Source organism: Magallana gigas, chromosome 3, assembly GCF_963853765.1.
Source record: "Magallana gigas chromosome 3, xbMagGiga1.1, whole genome shotgun sequence".
NCBI lineage: Eukaryota > Metazoa > Mollusca > Bivalvia > Ostreida > Ostreidae > Magallana > Magallana gigas.
Window position 1 is genome coordinate 14,106,459 of NC_088855.1, and position 27,734 is coordinate 14,134,192.

General features: G+C 33.6%; 2 protein-coding genes across 11 annotated transcripts in view; one reads left to right on the plus strand and one right to left on the minus strand.

The window, feature by feature from the left end:
• LOC105326480 (double C2-like domain-containing protein beta) lies at positions 1-26,961 on the plus strand. Of its 9 annotated transcripts, none has more exons than XM_066078592.1 (18): positions 1-115; positions 6,122-6,325; positions 6,634-6,777; positions 10,313-10,442; positions 11,841-11,927; positions 12,276-12,465; positions 12,953-13,054; positions 14,551-14,730; positions 20,210-20,371; positions 20,877-20,956; positions 21,573-21,647; positions 21,831-21,940; positions 22,191-22,314; positions 22,616-22,773; positions 23,520-23,601; positions 23,712-23,808; positions 24,094-24,215; positions 26,209-26,961. In XM_066078592.1, the coding sequence occupies exons 2-18, from the start codon at positions 6,249-6,251 to the stop codon at positions 26,227-26,229; spliced, it is 1,941 nt and encodes a 646-aa protein (XP_065934664.1). In that variant the 5' UTR covers positions 1-115; positions 6,122-6,248; the 3' UTR covers positions 26,230-26,961. The 9 variants fall into 9 exon arrangements, with proteins under 9 accessions (XP_065934664.1, XP_065934666.1, XP_065934663.1 ...); XM_066078594.1 differs by lacking the exon at positions 1-115 and adding an exon at positions 788-810; XM_066078591.1 differs by lacking the exon at positions 1-115 and adding an exon at positions 3,554-3,793.
• The window catches only part of LOC105326483 (myo-inositol 2-dehydrogenase), an 11,610-nt gene continuing 8,746 nt past the window's right edge, over positions 24,871-27,734 (minus strand). For both annotated transcript variants that reach the window (XM_011426549.4, XM_066078600.1), the window contains exon 10: positions 24,871-27,628. In XM_011426549.4, coding sequence (XP_011424851.3) covers positions 27,525-27,628 — 104 coding nt within the window. In that variant the 3' untranslated portion in view covers positions 24,871-27,524. The remainder of the gene's footprint in view (positions 27,629-27,734) is intronic.

Here is a 27,734-nt window from a genome sequence, read left to right on the forward strand (position 1 = left end):
GATATTTGCCTCGGGTTCGGTATGAAATTGTTCTGCAGAAATATCGAAATCCAATTGCCAATTCGGGAATTTTGTTTTCAATATTTTTATGTTGAAATCCACATCAGTTCGAAAGGTAATTATAAATTATGGTTCAGATTGATTATAGTTGAAAATCCCCAATGCTTTTTTTAAAATCAAATTTTTAATTGCATGGCTGTTTGAAGTTAAAAAATTGTACTGGCTAGCAGCAAAGACGAAAGCATTGGCATATGCATCATTGCATATGTTAGGAGTAAAGCATTTTATATGACCAATATGCGCTGATACCAAATCCAAATATGATAATGTTTAGACCCCAACAGAGGTGGTAGAACGTGACAGAACCGCGAGCTTGAGAAAGAGTTTAAAAGTGTAAAGCCAGTCTGTATTAGATAGAATGTTCTATCGTTAAAATGACAGATGTCCTACGGACCCGGTTTAACGATAGAATTCGTCCTATATAATCGCTTCGTAGCAAATAAAAAAATAATATCGAGCTGTTTCCATTTCCATATGATTGGTCTCAAATACCTACAATGTTGCTCTTTTATAAACCCATATTACCACATTAACTGTTTTTGCAACAAAATCACTGCCACTTTTAACATCACATTTGAAAATTCGCTGTTTATGGTCGCCATGTTAATGATAAAATCAGAGACATTCCGAGTGCGATTTCCGACAAAATGGCAGGCAAATTCAAAAGTGTATTTTAACAAAATGCCTTGGTACAGCTCGATCATTAAATGGATATTGTGTGGACTTAACTGCATATGCATGTTCAAAAAGGTTTGTAATGTTTAAAAATGTGTTATTCCCCTGCAGATTATTTTTAACAGACTTAAAATCGACGCGAAGCTGATCCGCTTCGCGGCTGCTACTGTGCTACATTGCAAGTATTTGGGACGAATTATTCTTACTGTGACCTGATCGTAGCCTGGTCATGGTAAGATTATTCTTTCTAAGTCTGTATGTGCAGGTACCATTTTTGTTCGCCCTATCTGTACAGTATAGTCTGTCCCAAGATATTTATGCAGCATATTTATGGACTATTTTTAATGAAAATCCATGTACCTGTGAAAGAAGTTCCATTGAAATCGATAAAAGTGTAAATATCCAAGATATCTTCATTGACACATTATCGTTTTTCACTTGATAAAAATTTACGGGAAGGAAAAGAGATTTCGTACGGACTTTTAAAATGAAAGGTGTTGACCTCTTTTTCTGTCTCTCTGAATACCTTGCACAATTTTTCAATGTTATCATCCCGGTTATTTCATCTCACTTGCAATACAAATTAGTAGACTGCATATTCAAACCAGCTAAGCTAGAGGAGGCGTTTTACAGGTTTAAAAGTGAATAAATTTTAAGTCAAACAAAAAACAAGTGTTAACGGTGTCAAGGGTGAACACATTTTAGGACAAATGAACATATATTCTTAAAATATGCACAATTGTTAATACTGTAGATGTGATCTCATTCTTATACAGCTGTTATACTGCAAGCAGTGTGGACTTTTGAAACGTTTTTCTATGCAACTTTTACAGAAACACAGACTGCATTTGCAAAATTAATGAATGATTTGGTGAATGTTGATCAGTTGATGATGTTTGTATGATCAAAATTAAAGAGAACTTTAAATAAAAATTCAGTTGAGATTTTAAGACATTGCATATCTGTAGCACTTCGCAAATATTTAAACATGAATACCTTATATTGTACTTTTAAATGTTCATGTACCATTTAAGTTTGACCTAAAATTTCTTAGTACGAATATTATGGTACTAAAATAAACATGATGTTAATACAATGTACCATTTTGTGTTATTTTCATATATTACGTGAGAATAGGCAATTATTGATAAGAAACAATTTCTTGATTTAAATTTACTTGTTCTACATTTAATCTTTAGTGTCCGGTGTTTTTACCCATCAGTTAACTAGCTACTTGGGTATTTCATTTTACATTAATTAACTGCTATGAAAGCTTTTTGTATTGAAACATTCATAAACTCAGATAATGTTTAAATTATACTGCACAGTTATTTTATAAATCTTAATAGACAAAAAATGAAACATTTTCTGGCTTAAAGCCCTAAATCTTGTATTATATGAGGCACTATTCACACATTGGTTGTAAAATAAAGATAAAGTCTAAAAAAAAATATAATAGCTAGCTCAGAGTTTGAAATGAAATTGCTTTTCCATGCATACTTCTTGAACAGAGACCATGAGGGACAGTGTAATTTAATCAATACACAGACATATAATGATAGACTCGAGCATTGACGTTGATTGATTTGTATCCCTTCTTTCTCTGCCTTACTGGCTACAGAGGGACTTGTTTTACAAAAAGATGTTGTAAAATATGTCTATCACTATGCATACACAATAGGGAACATGGTCAACAGAGTATGATATATATACCGTAGTTTTTGCAGAGTCATCATGGATTCTATCCTATTCATTGAGTTGCCTAAATAAGGAGATCGTCAGTGATTTGTTGATGTACAATGTTTTTGCCATTGCATATTGCAGCATGTATTTAACATGTTTGACGATAAGTGAAAATTAAAAAAAATTTGAATGAATGATTTGAATGATGAATTCATTTCATATTATTTGACAAGCAAGAATTAAACGAAAGGACTGGACATTTTTGTGAACTGTGGTCCTTTGTACAATTTAATGATTAATAACATATTTGTAAAAATAACTGATAACCGTTTATGAAACAGCGTAAATCTTTACATCATGATTGTATTAAGAGACTCTTATACAATATTGGCAGGTGATACCACGGTACTGGTAAATCACTCATTTTTAAGGGTGATGAACGCAGAGAAATTGATATAGAATACTGATGTAAAAGCAGTAAAAAGAATAAAGTTTTTCCCTTAAATCAAAATAGATTGCCTGATCTGTATTATTGGTAGATGATGTGAGCCATCAGAAATCTATTTTGTTTTGGACTGATACGACTCCAGAGGATTGCTTAGTTAGTGTGATAAATTCAATCCATTATTTATCCTACACCATGATGCTCAAAGAGGAAGCTATTTACAGTCCACTAATGCAATGACCTGGACTTTAGTTGCAGTGTGTAACACTAAAACTTGATTAAAATGTTGAATGATTCATTAGCTTTTTACATGTTTTGTGTATGTTTCACATATTAATGACAAAAAGGTCTTCTTAGTTAACGAAATATTGCTTTGATGGCAATGTATGTTAACTCGGTAGTCTAATTTGCCCTTAAGTAGTTAATCACTAATGAAATTTAGACATGCATATTGAAAAATCATTAATCAACCCTATAGTTCTTTTGAAATTCAAATCTGCCTTCCTGCATGTTCACTGAACATGCTGAAAGGAAATGGAATGTCAAACTGGTTAACACATGCACTAAAGCGTCTATTCATGACGTCAAAACAGGGCTTCATGATTTCAAGCATGTGACTTCTTCTTGGTGTGTATATATGTTTTTAAACATATTCCATATTTCTAAATGGGAAGCGGTTTATTGGGTGTATTGATTTTGCAGGCTTGATATAGAGGCCCTGGTGTGTTGTAACTGGTCCTGTTTATTGATTCGGAAGCTTCCCTAAACTTCACATCTGTCAGGCTCCTTGTTCAGCTGTGATTAGACTTGTTTGTCATTTAACTCTCTGTGTATTTAGCACCGATTGTGTTTCCAGTGACAGCCAAGTGTGTTTTGTTTCATGAAAAATTCCTATATCTGCTTGGAGTGCTTATTGGAGCTAGAATTCAGGTTAGTTTGACATTTTCCGTATACGCGGACCTTTCAGTTTGTTGTAATCATTCAACCAGTAAATTTCAAAAGTGTAGTGAAAACATCCTATTTACTTCAAAACCTTTTTTGTAACAATTTTCCTTTATATACCAGTATAAGTTTATGGAAATTGATTTTAGAATCCGCAATTTATGGGTGTATACTCAATATGCCTATATTAGAGGTGGATGTCATTTCACATTTAAAGGTCTAGCTGTAATCTTGAAACAAGGGCCATATAAGGATTTATCGCTACTTGCAAGTCTTACTATACCTGATAAACATCATAGCTCTTGGACATAACAGCTGTTTACACTGTCACTCCCTGTACATGATCAACATTGTCAGGATTAGTGTACAGAATTGTGTAGCTGTTTGTCAGAGGGAGGGACCTCCACTCTTTGCTTGTAAACATTTAGTGAATTAAAGTTCCAGCTGTGACTGGAGGAGAGAGACAGCTGTTGTTGGATACACGACATATTGACCAGAGGTCAAATTGGGAATAGAATCGTACAGGTCAGAGGTCTTGGTAGTTGATATTTTATGCCAGGGCCGGGGTCTTCATAGCTGTAACAATCTAGAGTGATCATCTTTGTATTATTTATAATAATAAAATATTTTTTCAACCTCTTTTAGATTTGAGATTCTACAAGAGATTCACATACCACTGAGTGGTCTTTTTACCTGATATATATATATATTTACAGATCACTTGCATAATTACATGTATGTTAAATTGTGTATGTGAAAAATTTACTTCAAAAATACTATATTTTATTGTAGTAAATAAGACTTGGCAGTGATTCAGTGACAAACATTTCACTAGTCCTCAAGATTTGTTAACTCTTGAATCAGGATTTATTTGATTTTATAGAATTTTCAAACCTCACCAAGATCCTTGATAATAGTAGGGATGCTTTAATTTGTAAAAGTTGCAGAAGGCTTAAAAAATGTGATGAGATTGTATGCTAATGGTATAATGTTAAGTTTCATTGTACATGTTGTAGCACAAAGATTGAAGCTTTCAGAAGAATAATTGGTTGGTGGGCTTTTCGTTTTTCTGACATGATTCTGTTTTCCCATTGTGCAGTCACAAAGTATTCTGATAATCGTAAATGAATGTACCTCTCTGTATTATTTCATATTATGAGTGGAATGATTTACTGGTATCTTTTTGTGTACATCATAACATATGTATTAATCCTATACAAGATAATGATCTTTGCTAAAATCTGATGATTGTTCATGTTCGGTTACAACGATTGACATTGTACAATGATGTTTAGAATTCAGTGCAGTATAGCACTACTTCATAATGGACATTGATACAGCTGTGACATGGAACATGTTTTGATATTATAAACACATGAAATATAATCATTTTAAGTTTATTTAAGACTCACAAAGCCACATTCTGCATTAGATTGTTGATCATGAAAATGAAACTTCCCAGGTAAACAGAATATCACAACATCAGATTTTCATGCACAGATTATCAAAATGCATTGAAATCTAATACTCTTATCACTCTTATACTTCATCTAGAAACTTGCTCAAAATGAAAATGTAAATTTAAAATACCCAAATTTCTAAATTTCTTAATTAGTAGAATTGGCATAAGTCAAAAGTTCCCCCTTAAAAGACCAAACCCAAGAATAAACATTACACTTAGTCCATTAATATATGGTTGCTGTTTTCTTTGTTGGATAAACTACCATGTATGCCGAGTATGAAGATCTGAAAAGATATTCCTGAGTCTTAAAACAAGTCTTATTAATTCATTTGATACGTATACTAAATTTGTTTGTAAATTAAACTATTGGAGGAGTAATTTTGAACATTAGCTGTCTGGAAATATTTACATGCATCCATTGATGGAATTGGACATCCAGATGACATTAAGATCAATATTAGGAAAACCATTAGTTGCAATACTAACGACTAAATAGAGAAGAATTACGTAAGATACCAAATAGAGACAAAGATATTATACTGATGTAGATCTGTCAGTTAATGGTATGAGTTTCACTGAATCCTGCCATTTAATACCAATGCATCAATTCAACAGTAGGAGGAAAAAAGTTTTGTCAGCCTGGGATTTGTACAGCTTTTAGTAATTGAGTGGTTTTTTCCCCGACTACAAAGAGAGATTGGGTTTTTATTTCACTTGAAGTGACAATAACGCTAGAAAATTTTCTGTCTGACTTGCTCAGAGTTAATTGTGAAGACCTTTACAATGCCATTGGTCAGCTATTGATGTTCATTCCTTTGTCAATTCTAATGCCGACCTCGGATGCTGTCTTGCAGGTTTTCCAATAGATTTATTCATTAGCCCCTTGGAAGGCCGACGGTTGGAGACCATGTAAGCTGAAGCAGAGATCCTGTGGCGAGGATCTAGTGGAGTGGGGAGTGTATAGCTGTTCGGGGGACATCTATGGGAGAAATCACTGGCTCGGGAGCCATGGATAGATGGGTGTGTCCAAACGACAGGCATTTGGCCCTCAGAGCAAAGTATGTATATACACAGTTGCCATTATTTGGTTTCACAACAAGGTACCTTATGAAAAGTGATTGAATTGTAAATGTATGTATAATATTTTACTGCTTATACATATCATGTACATGTACATTAATAGGTAGATTGAAAACAAAAAGAGTATTGCAAGATTCTCCCCAATAAGTTCAAGGAGATGATTTGTAATTTGAATTTTAAATTTTTATATGCCAAGTCTGAGTTATGTATAGGTGGGAACATATAAATGAACCAATCAGTATTACAAAAACTAATTTATTGTTCTAACCCCTGAAATTTTTGACAGACTAGGGACGGGATGGTCGGTACACACCAACAAATTGTCAACATTCCACAAAGGGGACCAGCTGAGCATGGAGGAACAGGAGCACATAATGAACGTCATCGCCAAAGCCGACTACTTAGACCAAGTGGAGCAGGAGAGGATAGGGTGATTATCTCCCTTGATCAAACCAATCAGATTTTAAGCATAAGGATGAAAATTATTACATTGACTAAATTAATGCTTTTTCTTTTAAATTTGTACATTTGACGATAATTCTTGAGAAGGACCCCTGTCCCTTGAAGGGTTTTCCTAAGCATTTTGCAACTGTAAGAGAATAAGGGCCTCCTTTTAATGCTTTCATGCTTTCTTGCTCAAGTCTTTTACCCCAGGGAGTAGTATAGGCCACTGAAACTTCCACCTGGTATTGTGTTGGGCTATTTTTTCCAATGTGTACAACTTGTACCCGCTCATCATTGTCTCTGTTACAGCCCTCTATTGCCAGGAAGTCTTTGGTTTCACCTTAACAATTCCTCACTCTTTTCTGACACATTTCAAAATATATCATTAGATATTAGATCAATAGAGTTGATAATTAGGAAAGGATAAAAATCTATGATTTTATTTCATTATTGTATCCTCAAGTCATATAGTTTCAGATTATGTTAGATTTCAACATGAATAGCAGACAACTGTCCCCTATTGTTAATTTTCTATGCACCCAGGTTGCTTAACAGGGAGATGAAGGTTTTACATGATTGTAGTTTCTGTTTGTATTTGGTTCCCCTTCTGAACATCAGTACTAAAGGTAACTGTATTAATCAAAGTTATTCAGTTATTCATTTCACCCCTGGATATATTCTTTCTGTAATTTGGACATGATGATAAAAAATATCCAAGCTATGTATCTAACTTCCTTTGAGTTTTACCCTCTATGTACATTCGTCCCATGTGGTTAAAAATGCTTGTCTATATGTAAAGCAAGAAAACTTCCAGTGTATTGGGATTAAGATTCAGTCTGCACAGTTGTACATCAGACTCTAATCAGGAACAGAATGTTTCAGCAGTAATATGAGAGAGAGAGAGAGAGAGAGAGAGAGAGAGAGAGAGAGAGAGAGAGAGAGAGAGAGAGAGAGAGAGAGAGAGGAGAGGGAGAGAGGAGAGAGAGAATGAATAACAATAAATTTATCACTTGTATTAAACATTCTGTGCCCACATTTTAAATACTGCTAATGACCACATTGAATGTTTTCTCACTTTAAAGTGAGATTGGTCAGAATCTAAGGGATGCATTGGTCTCAGGTACTAGTACTTGTTTGTCAATGCTATAATACGTAGAATTCAGAGAGATCTCGCACCTTTTTATGACAGATTTCCTGGTCATTAAGACCTGTTGATTGTACTTGAAGGGTGTTAAGGATGGCAGAGTGAGCTGTCAGGTAAGGCCGATGAAGTAATAGTTGGATGCTGGACTCACACTCCAGGTAATGCCATCCATTGGATGCTGAATTGCAGGTAATGCTGTCCATTGGATGATGAATTGCAGGTAATGCTGTCCATTGGATGCTGAATTGCAGGTAATGCTGTCTATTCAATACTGGAATCTCACTTCAGGTAATGCTGTCCATTGGATGCTGGACTCCCACTCCAGGTAATGCCATCCATTGGATGCTGGACTCCCACTCTAGGTAATGCCATCCATTGGATGCTGAAGTTTTACTCCAGGTAATGCCACCCATTGGATGCTGGACTCTTTCTCCAGGTAATGCCATCCCTTGGATGCCGAAGTTTTACTCCAGGTAATGCCATCTTTTGGATGCTGGATCAGTGCACTCCAGGTAATGCCGTCCACTCTCACTGATTGATCTGTCAGCTGCTTCACACCTCCTACGTTTGATTGTGGATGCACTTATTTACCAATCAATGACAATGACAAGCCAACATATGTGGTCTGTGGTGTATTTATGTTATGTAATCAAGTGAACACATGCATGTAAGCCATCAATGCATTTACAAAGTGGTTTGATTTTTGTCATAACTGGTGACTATTTGTATGCAACATTTGTACCACTTCAGTACCATGCAAAATGGAAGGAAAGCATTGAATGAAAATTATGTATACTGTGTATATAAGTCCCCCACTATGTCTGAATGATGGGTCTGAGATAGTTCACAATCACTGATCCATTTGTTGTAAGAGCAGCACCTGTGCAAACTGTTCAGGATGGAAAGTGCATTTTTCATTTTTAAAGATTTTTCAAACTCAATTTACCATTTACTTATCTACAAAATTTGTTTTTTGATGATATGTCATTTTCAAAGAGGGTAAATTGCTAAGCACAATTATAAGTTGGTCCAAATCATCTGTTTCTGTCAAAATACATTGGTGAACTGTTATTCAGGTTACTGTGCTGCCATCTGTTTTAACAGTTACCAGTAATATGACTGATATACGCCTTGTTCATCATTTATCTCTCTTGTTTTATCAAATTGTGTCAAAATTGATTTGTTTCCAATGCTTTGGAACTTGATAAAGTTCCAGCCAGTTAGCTACTTCTCCAATCTATCACAGCACGTGACAGAAAGTAATGCAAGGTGCTTCATCAATTGTCATCAATTTCATTTACAACTATTGAATTTTTCTAGACCTTGGTCAAAAACTTTATCGTTCAGAATTGATCTAAATGAGTTCTGTCATTTGCATGATTATGGCTGAGTAAATAAAATCCTTCGTGGTTCACACAATCCTTTAAAGTGTGCATTGATTTAGGTTGCATCTTCTTGACAGCGAATACGAGACCAAAAAAAAAAGAGAGAAGACAGGCAGATCTGTATGGGTTTATATGACTGGGAGAACGTGGATATCTAGTTTTGCATAAGAGAATTCTGGGCTGCTATGGATTTTTTTCCTTTAAAAATTGATATTTATTCGTCTCTCAAGGCATAAATAATGCTTATGTCTGACGAGTCAGCCATATACTTTATGAAAAAAGTGTGATAACACGGAATAAATCCTTACTAATAGCTTCTTATTTCAACCGAATCCACCTATTAATTGTTTAGAAGGAAAGCAATAACTTGACTGGTGGCAACGGTTTTCATTTTCACTAATGGTTCTTGTTTGACCCTATCTTGATCATCTTCATCGATAAAGCTTTGTCATTTTGCAGGTAGAAAATTAATCCAATTTGTTAAAAATGCTATTATATGGATATTAAGAAGTATCAGACAGCAATATCAATTTACAATTGATACAGCAAAGAAATATCAGACAGCAATATCAATTTACAATTGATACAGCAAAGCCATACCACATATTTTTACCTTGTTCTTAGCTTAAGAAAACTTTAATGGCTTTATAATTAAATTACATATTCATTTTTCATTGAAGTTTTCGGCAGTGCACCAGTCTCTTCTGTGTGCTATAAGGCTTATTTTATCCCTGCATATATATGCAACACAATAAGTTTATATTGATTAATTACTGGTACAACAATTTCTATTTGAAGAGAACAATTTAATGATGAATGGGCAAGTTGTCTGTTAAATTAGATTTTTTATACTTTTTGTTTCCACAAAATTCCATTCTATGATGCAAAATAAACAGATTTTCTTGTACAAGAAAAATCAAAGAAATTATTGTTATTGGACAAATCGAAACAGAAATATCTGAATTATTGCAATGAAACATTTTGTTTTTTAGACGTTTGGTGGAGAAACTAGAAAACATGAAGAAGAATGCAATGGGTAATGGCCAGACCCAGTGCATCCTGTGTGGGGATGAGTTTGGGCTGCTGGGAGCCAGTCCCACCCACTGTGATGACTGCAAGAATGTAAATATATTTTCAGTTTTGGAAAAATAAATCCAACTACCGTTGAACCATTTTTAAATGTAGAGGTCAATGTTCATAGGATTCTGGTTCGTGGGGACCTAATTTAGTCAGTATCAAGTTCTATTTTGGAAATAAATATTGAACACATGCTTGCATATATGTTCGTGGGGGTGTAAATTCGTGGGCGAGGGTTATCCACAAATGCCACATACATTGGTCCCCTACGAATATTGATGATTCCACGGTATAAAGTAAAACATGCCTAAAGCGAAGTGCTAGGGATGATCAATGATTTGTTATTTACATAATTTAACCCTAACTTCGCTGTAAGTGTTATTCCATTATAAGTGGGGTTGCTCTAACTGAGACTGACTGTATATAGATAACCCAACTTGATGATTTAAAAATCTAGAGTCATGTTTGTGTTACTAAAACAAATATTTAAAATTTTTGTCACTTAAATATTATTTAAAGGCTCTTCTGGAGTATTTGAAAAAGCTAAATTTCCTTTGTTTATAAAAGATTTGTTTGGGGATTTTGAACTAAGATACAATGTAGTTCTGTTTATGTGTGCACAAGGAAAATCATTACTTTTGGCAAGAGAATAGAAAAATTAAAATCATTTCAATATTTTTTTTTGAGGGGGAGGGAATAAACAGATCTTTGATCTTTCCAACCAGAGAAGCAAGACTTAAAAAAAATCATTTTTATACAGTGTACCGGTATAACCTTTTACGTACCTGTGTTCGTTCAAATTCTTAAGCCTTGAAATTTATGTATCATCATGATTGTGCGGGTGTAATTTGTTTTTGTATGAAATTAATATGAATATTAGAAGTGCACTGGCTCCTGTTTCAAATTTTACATCAATACATAAAACCCTGTATAATAGCAGCCAGCAGGATACTAATCGACTTTTATGGTGAAAAGAAATTAAGTCCATAGATGTCATCATGGATACCACATATTCATTGCAAAATATTTACCTGCAGAGTAAACATTTGGTACATCTAAATGCATGACATTTGATTAGGAATTGGGAGTTGCTAATGAATACACAGGCTTTCTGATGAAGTGAGAATTAATTCTGACATAAAGAGAGTGACAATCTTTTGAGTTTTATCTGGTTCGTTTATGAACTGTATCATAGCTTTTGAAATATCAAAGAAGTTATGGTAAACTGTTTACACATGAATGATATGCATTGATTTAATGGTTTAAAATTAAGGCATAGAAAAATCAAATACTCCATGATTGTTAATCAAATACTGACTCAGATATTTTTTATCATGTTTATTAATTAAATTTTCCACAGTTTCCCAGAGAAAGATATATATCGACCAAGAGATGAGAGAAATTCAGATAATTAAATACTAATTTGTTAATATTTTTTTTCAGGCTGTTTGTACAAAATGTGGAATAGACACTTTTAACAGCAATAAACAGCAGTTATGGTTATGTAAGATCTGCAGCGAGTATCGAGAGGTAATTAAATCTTGTCTCTATTGTCCCCTACATTAAAGTTCCGTTTCTTTTACAGTTTATATTACCATGGTAACATTGGGCGATGCATATGCTCTTTGATTAATGTCCAATCTTTAAAAGCTATTGTAATCAAATAGACATATTTTTGTCACTGTTATGGCCATTGTGTGTTCTTTTATCTTTTTTTGGGACATCTCAATTGTATTACTTTCACTGGTGTTTTTTTACAAGAGAAAAATGTAGAGTCATTGCATCTTACAAGCTTTTAGCCTTGACTTTGTTTTGCACTACAATGTATTAAGCAGAAGTAGAGCTTTTTTATTAAGTCTTTAACATTTTCTCAAACAGGTTTGGAAAAGATCAGGGGCTTGGTTTTTCAAAGGAATACCAAAATATGTACTGCCAGAAAAGAAGCTGGAAACTTCAAAACTCGCAGGTCAAAAAGGTCACAAGGAGATGCGGGGTTCAATGAGGTCACGACCGGGGTCAGTCAGAGGTTACAACACGTGGAGTAGAGGGAGGGCCAGTCATGGTCAGTGTAAGCAATTACATGTATTCCTAGCCCTACAGTCACCAAAATATTTACAATCACTCAACACCGTCCTCAAATCAAATTCTCAAAAGAAATTGACTTGAGGCTTAGTATTAACTTGAGGAAACTTAGTGACGACAGGGCCATACATTCTGTGCTCTCCAAATTGTTTTAAATGAAAGGGTTTACGAGAGCTGAAGTATGGGAGAATGGAAAACTCATTATTGAGATTTTAGGGCTCTCCATAGCTTTGTACTGTGTCCAAGTGCGAAAGCAATTTTTTCTCACACCACACTAAAATTGTACAAACCACAGTATCTTCTGCAGCATAATTCTAAGCAAATAAGATCTGTCACTGTTATAAAGGTCAGTTAGAAGCTAGAAAAAAATATCATGAAAAAAGATTTTGAGTTAATAATTAGAATTGTGCGTTCACTCCGTTATCTGGCTCTGATTCATTCTTTTAATTGCTTATGAACTGATCTGATTATAGCAAGCTATGGAGAAAGCAGTGAACAGGAATCTTCCAGTAGTTCAGACGATGAAGTGAGCATTGGGAAGAGGAAGACCGTCAAACACTCAGGTGACTCTGGAGGTGAGTGGAGAATCTCGGTGATGGTATTGGTGGTGGTGGGGTAATGGTAGATCACAAATATGTATCTCAGTGATATTAAGTGGTGGTGGTTAGGTCATGTAGAGGGTATCTCAGCAGATCTCTAGTGGTGGTGGGGTTTGATAAGAAAGAATGTATCTCAGTAGTGGTGGTGGTTGTAGGGTAATGGGGAGATCAGAAACTATATATCTCAAATAATCTCTGTTAATGATGGGTTGAGATCACAAAGAAGTTATCTCAGTGATCTCTTAAGGTGTTAGGGTATTACATGTAGTAAATCGCAGAGTAGGAATCTCATCAGATATCTAGGGGTGGTGGGGCAATGTTACAAGAGAATGTATCTTAGCATATTTTTTGATGGTGGGATTAGCTCACAGAGAATGTATCTTAGTAGACCACAGAAGTGGTGGTGTCGGCTCATAGAGAATGCATCTGAATGTTTCTCGGTGAACCTAAGTGGTTGTGTGGTTAGCGCACAGAGAATGTATCTTAGCAAATCTCTAGTCGTGATGGGGTTAGGTCACAGAAAATTTATTGTGGCAGATCTCTAGAGGTGGTTGGGGTTAGCTCACAGAGAATATATCTCTGTGGACTTCTAGTGGTGGGGTTAGCTTACAGAGAATATATCTCTGTAGACTTCTAATGGTGGGGTTAGGTCACAGAGAATATATCTCTGTAGACTTCTAATGGTGGGGTTAGGTCACAGAGAATTTATCTCTGTAGACTTCTAATGGTGGGGTTAGGTCACAGAGAATTTATCTCTGTGGACTTCTAGTGGTGGGGTTAGGTCACAGAGAATATTTTTGTAGATCTCAAGCATTAACAAAGTTCTATTTGTGTGACACTTGATTATAAACTGATCCTGAATTGCTTAGTTAGTTGTACAAACCCAATCAAATGAGATTCTCCAGGTTACCAATTAGATTGTAGATACATGTAGTAGATTTTTATATTCTATGCAATTTCTTCTGTATCTCATTTTGTTTACAATTTTATTTCATATCATGTTAAGTGGCATGTTTGTAGACATGATATACTTTTGGCACATGATTTTTTTTTTATGAAGGTCAAATTTGTTGTGTGCCAGTAACATATACCTTTAAACTAAAAACTTTTTGGGATTTTTTTCTGTAGCATGGAAACTTTAGTTTTATTAAATTTTGCAAGAATCGTAATTAGAGTAGTCTCTATCATTGATTACACTGAATTTGTTTTTACTCTGCAGTCATGTTCTCTTTCTTCCTATATATGACAATATTTCTGAAGCTCTGTATTTTTCGGCCAAACTTAAAATCAATAGAAATGATACACACTATTGTTATAAATCTCTTTATCCAAATATTATTGCTACCAGCATGCCATTCATAATGATCATTTAATTCTAGACTACCTGCCTGTACAATCAATTTAAATTGCACATGTTAATTGTACTTAATGTTAATATAAAAACTTTAATTCTATATTTGGTTTGTATATAGAAAGTGACAACATAAGTGTAACGAGCTCCGCCAGTGGTCAGTATTACGGTAACCATGTCAACAAGGAGCCGCGCTCAAGTATCACTAGTAGCAACTACTACGGCGGTCAGCTGAGTGCCACAGAGAGTAGCCGCGGCGACGACGTTCATGACGATACAGACAATGAGAGTCTCGGCGGCGGTAAGCTTTGATAGTCCATACTATGATCTCTACTTATCAGTTTTATTCCTCCTTTCAGTAGCTTTAACCCATTCAGAATTATTCCTGTAGCCTAAATACTCTGTCTTACAAAGACTGTTGGAAAAAGTTTCCTAATTCATCTTAATCTTGAACATGTTTTCAATCACCTGCTTTGTGCTTTATTGCAGCATTACTTGGGTTAGGAGCATTTTTTTAACTGATTTTTTTAAAATACTTGTAGAATCTGCTTTGACTTTTATCCTTTTTTTCAACTTTAATAGGAAGAAATAATAAACAAACTTTACAACAGACATGAACTGTTCTTAAAATATCTTTTCCTAGTGATCATAGCACAGTGTAGGTCAATAAAAAAAAACCATGGGTCAAATAACACAATATCATGCAAATATTGTTTATCTTGTGAAATGATGTACCAGGTATACACATCAGAGAGAACTGCATTCATCTGAAATGTATTCCTTGGAGAAAAATCAATAATGTTTACATAACTATTGTTATCAGGACTCCTTGGGGATGGAATTGATTGTCTGTTACTTTTAGCCAGGGTCAACAGACAACCAATACTAGGTCAAGGTGATTTATTTGAATCTCAACAGCATAAGATACAAGCACATCATTTTGTACATAGACAGGCAGCGGAATTTTAAATAAGATATTGCAGATCTATTAAAATGCTGAAAAACAGGGGGGGGGGGGGGGGGGGGGGGGGACTAGAAGACAAATATATCATTTAGTATATGTACAAACAGAGAAAAATGAACTGCAGGTAGTTTTAAAGGTTTTCATTGATTCTCAATATATAGATAAATGAACTGTATTGTTGCAATATGAAAGATTTATTTAAAAACTATTTACAAATATATTCTCAGCACAAGTAAACTGTTTATTAGGAGTAAATCATTAATGCACTGATTAGTTTAAGATAAGTCTAATGAATTTATCTGTACAGAAAGTACTAGGTACAGTTATCAATCAGGCAAAGAAGAAGGGTTTACACATGAGTGCATCTTGTACTCCATAGTTTTTGTACTTGCCAAATGAATCAAGTTAATAATCAGAGACCCATGGCTAGACCTCAAACTCATACTGACTATGGATGAATTAAATTACTGAATTTTCTCTTGTTTAAAAAACATACCATAAAAATATTTTTAATTTAGCCAATCATTGAAAAAAGTAAAACTTTTTCGTCATCAACTTAAAGTTCATTTTCCAAAAACATTCCACTGTTTGTGAATGTATAAAGGCTTTTTTGCACAGGGATTGGAGAGATTTTCCTCAAGAAACAAACAAAAATCTGATAGTTATTCGAAACTAAGGAATTTTAGAGGTCACCAAGTTAGCTTGTTGTTGCTTAACTTGTGTGCAACTGGCTATGGGTTTCCAACAAGAAAGTCATCAATGATGTTTGCATAAATTATTTTATCCATTCACTTTTATGGTCTAATTGATATTCAATGGAAACGGGATTGATGATCAATGGGTCGTGGTATTGTTCATACTAAATGCCAAAAATAAATTAAACCCCGTCAGATCTTAATGTTAAAGATCAGTCAAATATAGGTTTGAACTGGACAGACTTATAGGAACATTTTTGCTTAAAATTTTCTTTTTACATATCTAATACGTCAAGATATTCATGATGAATATACATGCAATGAAGGGTTATGCAACAAGTATTGGTATACAATTTGTACCTTTCATATCCTACCGCAGTATGAACAAGAAACACTAAGTAAGAAATTGCACTGCATTATGATATCTTTTCAATATAAATACATCCATCTACATAATTGCTAATTGCTTCATGTTTACCCATTTTCACCCAGTAACCCCCTCCTACTGTACCCCATGGTGGTTGGTGTCTTAAAAGCTGTCTTGTATTTTATTGCTTTCTCAGGCGTTTCCTCCACTCCACGACATCACCACTCTTCTAATCCCCAGAACCAGCCTGCTCGGGACAATCGTTACCGATATCATTGACCCAAGCTTCACCGTGATGGTGACCTGACCTTCTTACCTGTTGGACATCTTAATCTTTGCTGTGTTTTTTTTCCTGATCCAATTTTGACTGCTATTCTCGTTATCTGTCATGGTCTGTTGTTAAGATAACTCTGAAATCCAGTGGAGGAAAAAAAAAGCTGACTATTGATGAATGATTTATAATTATTCAAATATTTTGTGATAAATGATATATGTGTTCATCATTACCAAAATTCCTTTAATGGTAATTCTATGATGCAATCATATCTTTGATCATATTGCGCATAAAAGTATGCACATTTTAATAGTGTAATAAGTTTGCCATCATAATGATAAGAGTTATAGTGTATACAGATTTTGATAGTATGAAAAGTGTGCTATCATAATGGATAGAGTTTTAGTGTATGATATACTGAAACAAGGACTGAAGTTTTGTATATTTTGCTCCCGGCACCTGTGGTCTTGTCAAGCCTGAGGTAGTGTATGGAGATAGTCGGTGTGTCTGTCTGTTGTGCTAGTTCTAGTCAGTGTTCCGTAGCTGTATCATCACTGTCACAATCATGTTATACTTATTTTCGTTTCATTTACTTTCTGTTCTGTTTTATAGTCTCTGCACAGTCATATATATTAAATCCTCATGTTTTGCAAGTTTACAATTTTACCCATAATCCCAAGCATTTTTAAAATTTTTGCAAGTGTGTCCCTCCCTCTTACAGCATGCTTTGCAATTGGCAAAAACACATTGGTAATTTGCATTTTCTCATGCAATGTTTAGAAATTTGGTTAATAACATTTTTCAAAATTTGTTATCCGTAGTTCAAAGAAACTTAATTTGAAAATATTCATAGATAAAAACACGAAAAATTTGTGGAGGATAAACATGAATCGTACTAAATACTTACAGCACTTATAATATTATGCAAGCAAATATTTGCACCTTTTTAAATGGTATATAAATACTTGTATTTTTACAGGTTGCTACATTTTTTATTTGCAATTTTATTTCATTTGATGTTTTATCAATCAGTTTATTTAAGCACATTATAGACTCTTTGAATTTTTTTTTTCTGGAAAGCCTTCATTTATTGCTTTCACTTAGACTTACTCCACTTTGTCTGTAATACTATACTTGCAAATCCCATCAAGCTACCAAGAAAAATTGCGTAATTGCATAAATGACCCCATGGGCTGAATCATTGTGCTCACAGAATTGCAGGATCAAATCATAACTTTTGCATTAAAGTTGAAAGTGTGTTAAATATTGACAGGGAATGACATATTGTGTCGTCATCCTACTAACCCAATTATGTTGTAATGCTACTAATCTGTTTAATTGTCTCTGAGGAAATGCTTAGATGTCAAAGAGTGTAGCAAAATGATTGAAACGCCAAGTGCAATGACTCGCAAGGGACATAGTGCAAAGTTAATCATCGGTGCAATGATGGACTAGTATTTTTTTGTAGCATTGTTACTGTAAGCGCATTACAAGGTAATGCTTCTGATATTGTGTTTCATTTGTTAGGTTTATGATGCTGTAAAGTGTTCTATATACAATGTATGTTTAATGTAGTGACAATCGCGCTGTAGGTTTGTAATATATATATACGTGTACAGTGTATATATACATATATATAAACTACAATGTTTTTTTGTACATTTGTTTTGTTGAATAAATCTTTTTTAAAATCATAACAGAGTTTGAAAATGGATCAAAAATTAATTGTCTCCCTATTAAACATGTGGATTAGCTAGATAATGTTTTTTATGAGAAATTATTGTCACTAGTTTCCATCAACTCTTCAAAGTTATATCTGTCATGTTTTTACAGATAGAAAATGTGCATTAGATACAGGTATCGAAAATGATTAAAGAGAGTAAAGGCATTTTTCTGTAGAGAATATTGAACTCCATTTAAAACAGACAACAGAAAAATCAAAACAGCTAGCTGAATTGTTTATCAACAGTCACCAAAAATCAATGACAGAAGTTAGAGAAAAAGGAATTTATTATGCATAAGTGTAGCATATAATGGCATATTTACTGTCAGATCTCCAGAGACAGAACTAAGTGGATCCTTGTACTGATAAATTTTGTTTGTTGCAAGCCAAGAAACTATGATTTGCAATATGACCTTAGCTAAACAACTGTCTGTATAGTAACTGGTTTTATTTCTCTTGAGCTTAGTTGTTTATTTTAAAGTATACTGGTCATCAAATCATAAATTCTGAAAAACATAAACTTGATTAACAACAGCCATCCTTGCTATTATCCCACCGGTAGTGCACTGATTAAAGACCAGACAGTATTGATTGGAGAGACAGAGCCCCATTAATCAAGCCAGCATTCCTTATATAAATGTGTGTCCTCTTGCTTCGTTATCTTCCGTCATTTACAGGAAATCTGTTGAGAGTCTGGTGCTTATGCAGAGTGAGAAAGCTCCATTTATCGTGCATCTGATCTACTTAGAGTACAGTGAACTTCTGAAAAGAGAGACAATTCTTAATATAACAGATAAATGATCAATTTTTCTAGTTCAAAGCTAATATCCGTGAAATTTTGGCCTGCTGCGTGTCTTTTTAATGCATTTAGATTTTAGGATTTTAGGAATACATGTAAATTTTATAAAGATGTTTATACCTCACTGAATATTGAACATTCCATTGGTATATCACTCCTACTTAAAGTTTATGCTACCTGTAGATCTAGGTGAAATATCAGTGACACACTTTTTCTAAGATTTGTATCAATAGCTATAGTGTACGTACAACTGTAATACGTCAGCTAATTTTTTATTTCATACTGTTACTAGCAAAAGCTAGGAAAATGTATCATAATAAGAAAAGTTCTTAACAGAGAAATATTCTTTTATTGAAAAAACCCAATTCTCAAAGGTTGTTTACATTTCTTCTATTATGAATTTTCACACATAGTATGTCATAAAATAGTGCATTTCCCAGCTTTTTAAATGGTAGAAACAACTCAGAAAGAGGCTAAGGAATTTTTTTTGAAATATATACATATATACATGTATGTACTATAAAATCATTGCTGGATCTATAATGTTAATGGATTATGTGGACATGAATTCTAACTGTGACTGTGCAGTAATGCAAATATATTATACCCTATGAATCTGAAATTATTTTACTACTCAAATATTGATCCTTATGTATACTGAAATGTTTCCACAGTTAGTAAAAATATGTAGAGTTTCAAAATACATGTGCTGGTTTCAGTCCCATGCCTTTAATTCCATGGTTTTTTTTTCCTACTATGAGATGAACTTAAAAAAAGCAAAATCTGATTTTTTAATGCATTTTTTTTTCAATCGTATAAAATATTTTTAAAGTTTAAAAAGATATTTTAATGGGACAAAAAAAATAAAAGGAGAGAATCAACTTCAATTCATAACATAATTTATTTTTTAAAAAGAGCCTCTATGTGAACTTATAATGAGTCTTTTCCCAAATTGTAGGTACAATCCACCATGCTACCAATGGGTCACATGTTCCCTGTCCCCCTCCAAGCAAATTGGCGGATGAGGCGGACATTGATGATGCTTTTACCAAATATGGAAAAAACCACCCCCACTCGGAGCATGAAGACAACCTGTCTTCCCCTGAAAGTCCAACAAATGGTAGGAATTAATCTTTGTGATTTGTACTTTGGGAAAGTTGAACAATTTTTCAACGGGTGTGCCATTTTATAGTATGGTACATATGTGCTGTATAAATTGAAATGCTATGGATTTTTCTTCAATATTGTCCACTACCTTATTATCCATATATATGTTATATCTCAAGCACCGTATATAGCCTTAAGATCTTCAAATGCTGATGCATCTTGTGAGAAAAAACCTTAATGTAGGTCAATATTACCTCAATATGAAATCTTATGGCTCTGTGTTCACCGAAATATTGACCATATCATATCATTTAAAGGAGAGTGTATATACACACTATTGCGTATTTGGGGAATGTCTTACATTTTAAAATGTGTTACTTTGAGTACGCTGACATAATTATCCATCATAGATATGTACTTAGGTAGATCTAGACAGACATACATGCATTATGTACTCAGATGATGCATTTTTAATTATTGTATTTTTTAATGCACTTTTTAATGACTGTATGTTACAGGTTCTCTTGGGTCATTAGAAATGTCTCTTCTGTATGATGCAGCAAACAATGCACTTCACTGTTCCATAGTCAGAGCAAGGGTAAGTCTCTAAGATCAGTATTCTGACTAAGTTCATTATAGGTTTTGTCCTCCATTATCAGGTTTTCTTAGGCTAATTTAAGTTGCCCTTGGATAAAAAAAAAAGACTGAAAACTGGGCCTTATATTAATTGTCATTTGCCAATTTAAGGGATGGCAATTTTTAACCTTTTAAACATGCAACTACTCAGTTTGGAATAGTAGTAAAGTATAGCGAAACTAATAATCTGGAAACATTTTGTCAATTTCTGCTGCAATTGATTAATTTGATTGAAAAGATATTAAAAGGGGGCAACTCTATTTTCCAACAGTAAGAATGAAATTGAGTTGTTTCCCTTTTCAAAAATAACGATTATAGTTTTTGGCTGAAAAACTTATGATGAATATTTTCCGTTGATCCAAGAATGAAGCACACCACTAGTTGAAAAAAAAAATAGAGGAATAACAATTTTATCAAATCTGTATCTGTCTTCACAAAATATTGTCAGTGATAACATTTAAAACTGTAAAAAAAAACAGAACTAGGAGAAATTATACTTATTAGTTTAATTACCTAGACAGTTTAGATTATTAAAAGTGTATTGTATTAATGCACTAGTACCTAATTTTGATTTGCAGGGTCTCAAGGCTATGGATTCCAATGGTCTATCGGATCCTTACGTCAAACTTCATCTTCTTCCTGGAGCCAGCAAGGTGTGTAAATAACCCACATCTTACTGCCTCTAATTCATAAATTTTCCACAGGCCATTATACTGATGAATTTTAAAGGAAAAAAGAAAGTACAATTTGATATTGCATGTGCTCAGCTTGTTCATAAAAATTGCATATTAATTTAGTAATTAGTATTTTCTATTTATTTATTTTTTTGCTTGTAGTCCAACAAATTGAGAACTAAGACAATCCACAAGACGCTGAATCCGGACTGGAACGAGACATTAACATACTATGGAATCACAGAGGATGACATGTACAAAAAGACTCTCAGGTAAAGCGTGTCTGTGAAATCATCTATTATTTCATTAGTTAAAGCGTGTCTGTGAAATCATCTATTTTTTTCATAAGGTAAAGCATGTCTGTGAAATTATTTAATTATTAAAATGTAAACTGTTGCAACTTGTATATGCAGGTTTCTTTTTAGAAAATCAAATATTGCCAAATCTGGCTTACTTTTTAACAAAGATTGTGAATTTATTCAATAATTCTTGGATAAAGACTTTCGTTTCTTAATCTTGTAGATTAGCTGTGTTGGATGAGGATGCATTTGGTTTTGATTTTATTGGAGAGACAAGAGTGCCACTCAAAACATTACAGCCCCATCAAACCAAACATTTTAATGTCTGCCTGGAGAAGGCAATTCCTGTGAGTTTTTGACTTATTTTCATTTGAAATGACCCCCTGGTTTAGTACCTAGGTACATAACTGTAAACAGCTATGATTAATATCGGTATGATTTTCGAGCATTTTGTGCTCACTAATATTTATCTTCACGAACCAATTGTTTATATCTGTTTATAAGAAAATTTAACAGAATTACTATTTGCTTATAGAAATTACTCATTACAGTTTTGTTGTTAATCAGCATTTGTGAATGAAATAAAAGGCATGAATTACCTGAATTATAATATATCAGTTCTGATGTGGCTTTTTTTATTACATTTAGACGGACAAGGACGATGATCTTTTGTCACATGACCGGGGTAAGATCCTCCTGGGGCTGAAGTACTCGACAGCAAAGCAGTGCCTGGTTGTGAACGTGGTCCGCTGTGTGGAGCTAGCGGCCTGCGACTCCAACGGATACTCGGACCCCTATGTCAAATTGTAAGTTACTATAGCTTCCTTATTTTACGGGTGGACCCCATTCTGCTATGCCACTGTTTTGTATTAAATTTGAAAAATATAGAATAACGAGCACCAAACTTTCGTCATAATTTCATATTTTTTACAACTGTCAGAAAAATAAAACGTTTTTTAGAAAGATTTTAAAATCTGCAGAAGTTTCTTTTTGTTATTGTATGTGGATATTAATTCTTTCAGTTTTATTGGGAATCTGCAATACTTTCAAGAATTGTGTGAAAATGAAAAAACAATATTCAAAGTACTATTTTTGTTGTACATTTATAAATATGTTTAGGTTAGTTGGTTCCTAAGTATTAATGCAAAAACTTACTTCCTTAAAATTTTATTACACTGTAATATATTAATATGTATATCCATTTATTTTTTTTTAATAATCTGTTATTATTTGTTGGCTAATGTGTGCCATTTGAACAGCTGTATTGAATCAAAAAATTGCAAAAAAAAACCCCAAAAACTCATTTTGTTAAATTTTAAAATAAACAAAAGAAAGAATAAGATACATGTAACTTTATTAGCTGTATAAATAGTACAAATAACCCCCATGAAATACATGTATCACTTTGTATGGCCAAACAGCACCAGTACATGGAATAGTTAAGGTGATGGGTTAGGGATAAGAGTAATTATGAGCAATCACAGCATTGTCAAGAATTTTAGTTTTACTGGTACATTCCTGGTATTTTAATAACTTCTGTCTTGGTACCCAGATACTTAAAACCTGACCCAGAAAAAAGGTCAAAGTTCAAAACTGCCATAAAAAAGAAAACTCTTAATCCGGAGTATAATGAGGTAAGGGAAATTTGCTTTTATTCAGTATCAAAATGTAAAATATTTTATTTTTCTAATTATATGTACCAATTTGAACTTGATAATAAGGATATTAAATTTTCTTATGACAGGAATTTATATATGACATTAAGCATAATGAATTAGCTAAGAAAACCCTGGAGATTACAGTGTGGGATAGGGATATTGGGAAAGCTAATGATTTCATTGGTAAGTAGTGGATACTCTTTGCAGAGATTGTATAAGCCATGTTAAATAATATCAAAAATACTACCAAATGTAAATCTGCTTTTTTTTTATTTTTTATTTTTACTTGCTTTCATAACAGTTCCGTTACTTTTAGAGGTTTTCTAATTTGCATGCAATATTCAAGCAAAGGTTAATCTTATTGTTGCTTCAAATCAGCAGTATAACGATTTACTGTCCATTGGAAATGTATAGTAACTATAGTTTTAAAATTGATACTCTGAGTAATATAATATTCTTCCATTGCAGGTGGTGTACAACTGGGCATTAACGCCAAAGGTCAGCGGCTTAAACACTGGTACGACACCCTGAAGAACCCGGACCACAAATTCGAATGCTGGCACATCCTGGCAGCCGAACTGATCCCAGAGGTTTAAATCTATCCCAACCCTCCCACAAATTTTGTTGTGTTGTGAGTTTGATTTTGTTTTGTTTCTTTGCAACGACGATAAATAATGTTGTCTGTAATTAGACTTGATTCCTATTGAACTACAGTACTGTTGAATCATTAAATTTAGTAGGGACCAATTTTCGTGGATTGCTTAAATTTTACAAGTTCGTGGGGACATAATTTTGTGTATTCTCTTAAAGCTACAAAAGGAAATATGACTTTTTTACCCTATTAATTTATTAATTTGTGGAGGATGTTATTTCGTGGATGAGAGGTATCCCCAAATTCTATGAAAACTGAGCCACCACGAAATCTTACGATTCCACAGTAATTATTGAAATATAGTTTGAAATCTGATCTTTACAAGAAATAGTGTTGTTTTTAATTACATGTATCTTATTTGAGATTTTTATAAAAACTTGCTTTTTATGAAAGGTTATCAATGGATACTAGTTTATAAAGACCTTTTGACATTTTATATTCAGTTGTGTATTTCATTTGGTAACCCTCTCCCAGATAGTGTACAAAGATGTAAACCTTGCACCCTTTTTCATTTGTTATCTCAATGTTTAACCTCAAACATAATTTAATCTCCTGTATAGTTCCTTGACCCAGTGCATGTATCATATAACCTATAGATGTCACATTTATTCAATTGAATTAAACAAAGATAATTTATGGAGTTATTCAAAATGCCATACAAAATTGATTGACAAAGTAAGTACTGATACATATATTGAAATACTACCACATGTATGTACAAGTGGGCAACTGATTACCCAATGATTATTAGGGCCCCGCTTTGCGGGTGCCCTCACATGATCAATCTGTCCGTCTGTCTTTCCGTCCAAGATCGCTTGTCCGCAGCATACCTTCTCTCCCCTTGGCGCAATCTGACTCATACCTCACCCACAGAGTGCCTTTGGGTAGTGGGTGTGCGATGGCTTTAAACCATGTTTTTAGGTCTTATGTTAAGGTCATAGCAGAATTATATATAAAATCCTTGTCCAGGGGTATATCTTTTCTCCCCTTGGTCCAATATGGCTCATACTTCACAGAGTGTCTGGTCAAAGGGTATGCAGTGACCTTGAATGATGTTTGTAGGTCAAGGTCATATTAGACCATGCAAAATTTCTTTTTCCAGAGCATATATATACTTTCTTATAAGCCCTATTTAGCTCATACTTCACATATTAAAGAGAGCTTTTGAGTAAAGAGTGTGTAGTGACCTTGAAGCAAATTTCAAGGTCCAATGTGAAGGTCATAGCAGAATTATATGAAAAATCCTTGTCCTGAGCATGTCTTCCCTCCCTTTGCTTCAAGCAGACTCATACGTAACCCACATGATGCCATTGATCAAAGGGTATGTAGACATGTAGTGACCGTGAATGATGTTTGTGGGTCGAATGTCAAGGTCATAATGGATCACAGTACATTTCTTTGTTAAGAGTATATATATACTCTCTTGTTAGCCTAATTTGGCTAATACTTTACTTAAACAAAGCTTTTTTGTTAAATGGTGTGCAGTGACTTGAATCAAGTCAATGTGAAAATCATAGGGGATCTCTTTATATTCAGTTTTAGACCATAGATTATTTCCTATTTGCTTAATCTTACTCAGATTGAAAAAAAATGCCAGTATATAAGGGGTAATGAGATTGAATTAGAAAATCTATGCCAGCTGGAAAAGGTCAAAGCAAAATTCTCTTAAAGGCTTTTCATACTATTGTCCATTATTTAAGTTGGGCCCTTTGAGATGGTCACCATCTCAATGTTGTCTAGTATTGTTATAATATTGAGATATGTATGTATGTTATCATGAAATTTGTTGTGTTATCTCACACCTGTTATCAATATCTCACTAAAAATTTGCGAAAAAGGGGGATAATAAATGACTTCAGATGACACTTTGCTTATCTATTGATTATCTATTGTAAAAACATTATAAGACCTTTTCTGTTTATTTTCTTCAGCCGGACGACTACTTCAGGTGATTGAGTGGACTGACACACAAATAGACATCTTCACTCTGCTGGAAATTGCACTAGAACTATCATCTTCATCAATGCGTTGTGTTACATAAATCATTTGACAAACACACAATATATAAACTTATTCTATCTAGATGTCTTCTTGAAAAAGAAATTCATTCCTTTAAAGAAGAATTTTTTTCTTGGTAAGACACTGTTTTCTTTTTTTATACATTTTTTTTTGATAAAGTGTATTGTATATTTTTGTCAAGTATTGGACATTCCTGTATATTTTTGTGCAATATCAAATGCAGATCTTTTTCTCTGTTGTTCATTCTCTTCATTGCATGAATACTGTTTGTGCATGTGTATTTAAAGTGTAGTTTATTTACATCATAGTTTAAATGTTAATGTAATTGCTTGTTTAAATATTTTAATTTTGTAAGGTGTTAATTGTAGACAAAAGGATCAGGCTTGGGTTCTTAAAACTTGGATCATCCTCTGATATAAAGTTATAACACAATGATGTCAAAAGACATTGAAATGTTCTGTAGATATTAATGTATATTCATTTAGAAATACAACTCTCAATTTGTTTTAATAATAAGATTGTATAATTATCATTTGTTAATAATTATTACCTGTATTTTTCATACATCTTTAATCATTGATCTACTCAAGTACCATGGAATGTGAAGAGTATCTCATCTTTGATACGAAGATGACAACATTTTTAATAAAATAATACAACTGTCACATTGATATTGTTTTCGGTTTGGGGGATTTGTTTTCTAACATATTTATATTCTGTAAACCCATTCATTTGACGATACATTTTTAGATCAAACTAGACAACGATTACCTGTAGACGGTGACCATCTCAAAGAGTTCTGCTTGATAAAGGCCACAGCTGATTTGCCATGATCTTGACCTTTGAATTTAATACTTGGTTTAATGTCACATTACAACCCTTACTTAAATATATTTTGGTAAAGCTTGAGCGAGAGAGAAAATATGGTCTGAAAAGTATTCAAGATATAAATACATGTTTCGTTGTGCCTGTTATGATCTTGATATTTGACCTAGAAATTTGGTTGAAGGTTTAAGTGACCCTTTACGTGATAGGAACTCTGAAGCTAGGGCAGCCACAAATGTGTTTCCAAGCCAGTATCACAAAATGAACACAGTTTTATGCAATGTGGATTCTAACAGATATGTATAATTTATAATTATAAAACAAATCACTCATTAGTACATGTACTAATAGTAAATGTAGCACGGTACGTATGATAATTCATTATAAAACAATTGTTAGTTTTTCACAACTTAACGATGCTTCCAGTTTTCAGAGACTCACTTAAGGCCTCTGAGACCTCCATAGCTATTATACAGCTTTCTGCAGAGACGAGAATTTCTTCTTTACCTGAAAAAGCAATAAGATATTAATCTCGTTAATCCTCAGATCAAGCTGTTTATTTTATTTTCTCTTTTGTAATATAACCCTTCCTTTCTTGATTTTTACAAAAGTT

Excerpts from the sequence above, each read along its gene's own strand:
- LOC105326480 (XM_066078592.1), top strand. The coding sequence starts at position 6,249 with ATGGGAGAAATCACTGGCTCGGGAGCCATGGATAGATGGGTGTGTCCA. Across the intron at positions 12,466-12,952 it reads GAGGGCCAGTCATGGTCAGT|CAAGCTATGGAGAAAGCAGT; the intron begins GTAAGCAATTAC and ends ATCTGATTATAG. Across the intron at positions 21,941-22,190 it reads ATGTACAAAAAGACTCTCAG|ATTAGCTGTGTTGGATGAGG; the intron begins GTAAAGCGTGTC and ends TTAATCTTGTAG.